General features: G+C 44.2%; 2 protein-coding genes across 2 annotated transcripts; one reads left to right on the top strand and one right to left on the bottom strand.

The window, feature by feature from the left end:
- Positions 1–3,012: 3,012 nt before the first annotated feature.
- Positions 3,013–3,399, bottom strand: LOC138360265 (golgin subfamily A member 6-like protein 2). The gene has a single exon (XM_069320191.1). The coding sequence runs from the start codon at positions 3,397–3,399 to the stop codon at positions 3,013–3,015; it is 387 nt and encodes a 128-aa protein (XP_069176292.1).
- A 1,868-nt stretch (positions 3,400–5,267) lies between these two features.
- Positions 5,268–5,663, top strand: LOC138360264 (uncharacterized). The gene has a single exon (XM_069320190.1). The coding sequence runs from the start codon at positions 5,268–5,270 to the stop codon at positions 5,661–5,663; it is 396 nt and encodes a 131-aa protein (XP_069176291.1).
- The last annotated feature ends 1,349 nt before the right edge of the window (positions 5,664–7,012 follow it).

The following is a 7,012-nucleotide window of genomic DNA, read 5'->3' as shown; positions in this document are numbered from 1 at the left end:
ATCATAACCATCATCAGTGAAGGTCAAATTACAGACCACTTTTAACGCTGCATCCTTTAAGACAACTTGTAAATATGTAAATTTTGTGGTCTTTGCTATAGTGGTATTAGAATCCACTGAATGTAACAAATTTGTTCCAGAAGTTATCCCAACTCTCGTCCTCGGTCCCAGAGAAAGTTGGGAGACTAAGTGATGGTAATTTGACTTCTGGTTGTGTCGGGTTTTGGGAAGCTGTGGCTGCAATGTTTGTAGTGGCCTTATGTATGGTTATTAACTTTACAAAGTGTTGTAACTTTGTTTGTATTTCATCTTCATAATCTGTATTTTCTTGTACTACAGCTTCCCTTGCATCTTGATCTATGTTAGTAGCAGCAAGTACATCCTGATATTTCTGGTTTTGCACTTGTACATGCTGATATTAGCTCTGTGCAACCTTATGATGGCCGTCCAGTTCTACATAATCAACTGGAGTTCGATTACATAAATCATCGCATTTTTTTATCTGTCGGGTTAAGTGGCCCTTCATACCAGTGAGGGTCGCTTTTACATTTTTGGCAGTAGACATGATGACTGTATTTGCCAGCCGTGCTGCAGATGTACTAGTGCTAAGCCTTCTTGGACGTTGATTTGGACTGTTTCTAGCACTTGAGCTAGTTGAGCTACTAGTTTCCAAACTAGAGCTCTTTATCATTTAAAATACACATTATATAATCATACACACTATAATTTGAGTGGTAACCTTGTATCAATGCTGGATTTACCTTAAGTTAGCTCCTCAATTATCACTCTTAGTTGGTACAGAGACACAGATTAACACTCAAAGGTGAAACGATTATAGTTAAATTATTATTATAGTTATAGTAATATTATGTACACAACACAACTCGGGTTGTCTTAAGAAACTGAATAAAAATATTTGCTTGCTAGGTTGAAAAATAGGTTCAACTCTAGACATGTGTAAATTCTTACCCTTACACCAGGTTAGCACAATAAATTAGACTAAGTTGCTGTACAACACCAGCATAAAATGTCCTACTCTTGTGTAAGAATTGTTTGTAAATAATGTGACATGCAGCAACTGTTACAGTAGTGGTGTAATGTTAAATATTATGTAATGTTTATGTAAACACTTAAAATTATATATACATATATGAGTAAATTAATTAGCCTCTTATCAACCTCGTGTAATGAAATGCACAATTGTTATTTTGTTTCAGACCTCAGAAAAATAATAGTGCTTGTTGTAAGTTCTGTTCACTTGGTAGCAGAGATTGAAAAAGTTAGGCAAGAAAATTGTATAGCAGTGTCTTCTTGCAATATTTAATGAATATGTATATATGTGTAAATATTGCACTAATGTTTATATAGATCCTAATCAGGATCTTGTATCTAGCTTCAAAGAACCAAAATTTTGTGGGAAAATCCTAGCAAGCTTTAATTGTTTTTATTCTGTGAATATTAAAATATTTACTTTATTTTTATTTTTTTAATTGACTTTAATATTATATTATTTTTATTTGATTATTTTTCTTCTGAGTTAGTTCTTAGTTCTTAGTTAGTTAGTAGTGGACTGTATATATTCTGATTCAGCCTGCAAAAGTATTTCACACACAGTTGGGGGGGACAATTTGTAGCTTAAACCACTTGGAGGTGGATCCTTCATAAACTACAAATTGTTTATTTAGTCCTTGATATATGAATTATAAATCATACCAAATATGGTGGTCTAATCTACTGTAATTATACTTATAGTTACTCTATTAACACTATAAAATAAAAGGTGGCCTTAGCTGATACTGTTGGTGGGGCCTGCTGAGGCTGTGTAATTGTAGCATCAGAATTAGGTGTGGCCCTATGCCTCAGAGTGCCACGTAATGGCGGCTGTCTGGAGGCCTACAAGGCTTGATGTACAGTTAGTGGCTGCAATCACAGTTATATAGGTCTTCTCAGATACTTGTAACTCCAACTCACAATTACCTGCCGAGTGTAAGGAATTAATTATAGTTCCCTAAACATATAAGTACTGGTATGAGATAGAATATGTGTGTGTAATGCTGAGTAAACTCACTTTGTTTGGGGATTTAATCCTACGTCTTAACGAGATTTCCTGCAATAATAATGGCCAGTATTAAATGCAATAGAAATATAAAAAATTGTTCATCCCTTTGTTCATGAGATCTTCGGTTGGGCGAATCGTAGAGGATCCTGTGTTGAAGCTCAGAGAAAGAAAATTTATGTGTTGTAAAATTTGTCAGAGAGTGCTTCTTCACAATGTTTACAAGTTGTTGCATGTACGTGACGACGCCCTAGGGGGAGACGTCCTAAAATATTTGGTGGTTCTATTTATGATTAAGGAATAGAGTGTTAAGCTATATTCCTGGTGTTTGAAATTATTTTCAGTCCTAGTGAACACTTTTTTATTAAGTTTAAATACTAAACTGAGGTTTAAAAAGAGCTGAGATATATAATATACTTCTTGTATGACGTCACAGAATACCTGTTCTCATTTTCTTTAATGGGTAACTTATGTTATTATGTGCGTCATGGCATCACCACCAGCCATGGCGTCACCACCAGCTATGGCGTCACCACCAGCCATGGCGTCAACACCAGCCATGGCATCACCACCAGCCATGGCATCACCACCAGCCATGGGGTCACCTCCAGTCATGACATCATCACCAGCCATGGCGTCACAACCAACTATTGGGTCACAACCAGCCATGGAATCACCACCAGCCATGTCGTTACCACGACAAGCCATGACATCGTCAACATTAGCCATGTCGTCACCACCAGCCAAGGCATCGTCAACACCATCCTAGGTATCGTCACTACCGGCCATGCCATCGTCACCACCAGCAATGCCATCGTCACCACCAGCCATGGAATCGTCACCACAAGCCATGGCATCACCACCATCCATGGCGTCACCACCACCCATTGCGTTACCACTAGCCATGGCATCATTACCAGTCATGGTGTCACCACCAGCCATGGTGTCAACACCAGCTATGGTGTCACCTCCAGCGTGGTATCATCACCATCAGCCATGGCATCACCATTAGCTATGGTGTCGCCACTAGTTATGGTGTCATCACCAGTCATGGTGTCACCACCAGCCATGGCATCATCACCAGCCATGGCGTCACCACCAGCCATAGCATCATCACCAGCTACAGCATCACCACCATCCATGGCGTCATCATCAGCCATGGCGTTATCCCCAGCCATGGGGTCATCACCACCAGCCATGGCGTCACCACCAGACATGGAGTCATCACCAGCAATGACGTCATCACCAGGCAAGGCATCACCATTAGCTATCGAGTCACCACCAGCCATGGCGTCACTACCAACAATGGTGTCACCACCAGCTATGACGTTATCACAAGCCATGGTGTCATTACCAACTATGGTTGCGTCACTTCCCATGGCATCACCACCAGCCTCGAATCACCAAATACACACAGGTGGTACTTACTCGGTTGTACAGCCGGCACTCACGCCCACACACGTCCTACCATACACTGGCGCACTGCTTGTAGGTGGCTAACACAGGCAAATACGAAGAGTTCCCGGATTCTGCCTGTTCCCACGGATTAACGTCGCCGTTGGTGGATCATGGAGATGTATTAGTAGCTACCGCCACTTTGCCTTTACTCAGCTGGCCGACTGAGCAAAGATTATGTCTTAACACAGGCGATGGCTGGATGCAGAATGCCTATAATACAGCTAGGTTCAGCCAAGGTGTCAGCTTCCTGGTCCACCCTTCCAGGCTTCCTGGCCCCCTTGTGGAGGACCGGCTTCCAGGCCTCTTTGAGGAGGACCGGCTTCCCGGCCCCCTTGACGAGGACCGGCTTCCCGGCCCCCTTGACGAGGACCGGCTTCCCGGCCCCCTTGACGAGGACCGGCTTCCCGGCCCCCTTGACGAGGACCGGCTTCCCGGCCCCCTTGACGAGGACCGGCTTCCTGGCCCCCTTGTGGAGGACCGGCTTCCCGGCCCCTTTGAAGAGGACCGGCTTCCGGGCCCCTTTGAGGAGGACCGGCTTCCCGGCCCCCTTGACGAGGACCGGCTTCCTGGCCCCCTTGTGGAGGACCGGCTTCCCGGCCCCCTTGACGAGGACCGGCTTCCCGGCCCCTTTGAGGAGGACCGGCTTCCGGGCCCCTTTGAGGAGGACCGGCTTCCCGGCCCCCTTGACGAGGACCGGCTTCCTGGGCCCCTTGACGAGGACCGGCTTCCTAGTCCTCCTCAAACGAATCAATCAAAGAAAGGCATATAGAGGTCTACCTCCTTCGCCAATCACAGCCTAGCTTCCTTGGCCCTCAAGGAGGCCTCCAAGATGGCCGCCTGCGTTGCTATGGGGACAGAGCGGGTGGCGGTTGGCTCACGCCCCCTCAGCTACTCTGGTCTGTCATACCATTTCCATGTCATACCTGTACTTATATGTTTAGGGAACTATAATTAATTCCGTACACTCGGCAGGTAATTGTGTGTTGGAGTTACAAGTATCTGAGAAGACCAATATAACTGTGATTGCAGCCACTAACTGTACATCAAGCCTTGTAGGCCTCCAGACCGCCGCCATTACGTGGCACTCTGAGGCATAGGGCCACACCTAATTCAGATGCTACAATTACACAGCCTTTGCATTCTCCACCAACAGTATCATCTAAGGCCCCCTTTTATTTTATACTGTAGATAGATTAATTATAATTACAGTAGATTAGACCACCATATGGTATGATTTTAAATTTATATATCAAAGACTAGGTAAACAATATGTGGTTTAGGAAGGATCCACCTCTAATTGGTTTAAGCTACAAATTGTCCCCACAACTGTGTGTGAAATATTTTTGCAGGCTGAATTAGAATATATAGAGTCCACTACTAACTAACTAAGAACTAAGAACTAAATCAGAAGAAAAATAATCAAATAAAAAAATATAATATTAAAGTCAATTAAAAAATAAAAATAAAGTAAATATTTTAATATTCACAGAATAAAAACAATTAAAGCTTGCTAATATTTTCCGCAGGTGGTCATGCCATTGCTGGTTGTGACGCCATGGCTGGTGAAGACGCCATGGCTGGTGGTGACGCCATGGATGGTGGTGACGCCATGGCTGGAGGTGACGCAATGGCTGGTGGAGACGCCATTAATGGTGATGACGTCATGGAAAGTGATAACACCATGGCTGGTGATGACTCCATGGCTGGTGGTGACGCCATGGCTGGTGGTGACGCAATGGCTGGTGGTGACGCAATGGCTGGTGGAGACGCCATTGCTGGTGGTGACGCCATGGCTGGTGATGACGCCATGGCTGGTGGTGACGCAATGGCTGGTGGAGACGCCATTAATGGTGATGACGCCATGGAAAGTGATGACACCAGGGCTGGTGATAACTCCATGGCTGGTGGTGATGCCATGGCTGGTGGTGACACCACGGCTTGTGATGACTCCTTGGCTGGTGTTGACTCTATGGCTGGTGGTGACGCAATGGCTGGTGGTGACGCCATGAATGGTGATGACACAATAGCTAGGGATGATTTCATTGCTGGTGGTGGCGCAATAGCTGGTGGTGACGCAAAGGCTGATGATGACGCAATGGCTGGTGGTGATGCCACCAGTTTTGAGTTCAGATATGAAGGGAAGGTATAGTACAGTTCTACTAGTGTTTTAAGCAGGTTTAGGATGAAAGAAATTGTTGATGACATTTTTGCTTTATGGCCTCATGACCTTAATCTTTTCCAGCCTTTCCTCGCCTCTCTTAACAATCTGGCTCCTTCTATCCATTTCAAAGTTGAGTGGGAATCTAATTCCCTCCTTCCTTTTCTTGATGTTCATGTTCACAGCTCTGTGTCTGGGTTCTCTTTCTCTGTCTACCGTAAACCCATGCATAGTGGCATGTACATTCACTTCTTTTTCTACCATCCTCCTTCTGTTAAGAAAAGTATCCTCGTCTCTCTGTTCCTCCGCGCTCTATGCATCAGCGACCCTCAGTTTCTTGATTCTGAAATTGCCTTTATCTACAAATCCTTCTCTCGCCTTGGTTATCCTTTGCATTTCATCAACTGTGCCTACTCTCAAGCTAAACGAAATTTCTTTCATCCTAAACTTGCTTCCAACACTAGTAGCACTGTAGTATGCCTTCCCTTCATATCTGAACTCAAAACTTTTACCAATACCTTTCGTCCTCTTGACATTAAACTCGCCTTTCGACAAACTAACACACTTCGTAGCAATCTAGTTCACACTGCTCCTCCTGCTTCTAATGCTGCTGGCGTCTACTCTATTTCCTGTTCATCTTGTCCTCTCCAATACTTTGGCGAAACTGGCCATACACTGAATGACAGACTTAAAGAACACAAGAGAAGTGTTAAGTCTGCAGACACTAAAAATGCTCTCTTCTGCCATGTGAGGGATTCTAATCATCCCATTGATTGGTCTTCCTCCAAAATAATCTTTCCTGCCTCTACTCTACACAGGCGCCGTCTTGTAGAATCGGCTCTTTTACACAATGTACCCAACATGAACTTGAGTCCTGGCTTTGTTGCTGTGGACTCTTCCCTTTCACAGTATATACTCAAATGCTCTAATTTTTCTAACAAACGTGACTTAACACAAGCTTACCCTTTCCATTTACCTTTCTTTCTCTTTCCATTTCTTTCTCTCTTCTCCCCTTTTTCTGTTCATTGTCTTCTCCTACGCTCCCTTGCTATCCTCTTCCTATTCCTATTACTATCTCCTTCGGTGGTTATAATAGGAGCTGCCTCGTATGGGCCAATAGGCCTTCTGCAGTTCTCATTAGTACTACTATCCCCTACACCTTACTTTCCTCCTCAGCTCTCTCTTGCCTATTTATTGCCTATCTCTACCTCCTCATCACAATCGACTTGAGAATGGTCCAGGACGGACCGAAACGTCGTCGTCCCTTCAACTTCTAGTGTGTGGTCTGGTCAACATACTTCAGCCACGTTATTGTGACTCATCGCCTGTATATCAATCCT

This window comes from Procambarus clarkii, unplaced genomic scaffold (assembly GCF_040958095.1).
Source record: "Procambarus clarkii isolate CNS0578487 unplaced genomic scaffold, FALCON_Pclarkii_2.0 HiC_scaffold_104, whole genome shotgun sequence".
Taxonomy (NCBI): domain Eukaryota; kingdom Metazoa; phylum Arthropoda; class Malacostraca; order Decapoda; family Cambaridae; genus Procambarus; species Procambarus clarkii.
The sequence above is the reverse complement of the archived record's forward strand: the minus strand, read 5'-3'. Positions and strand labels throughout refer to the sequence as shown.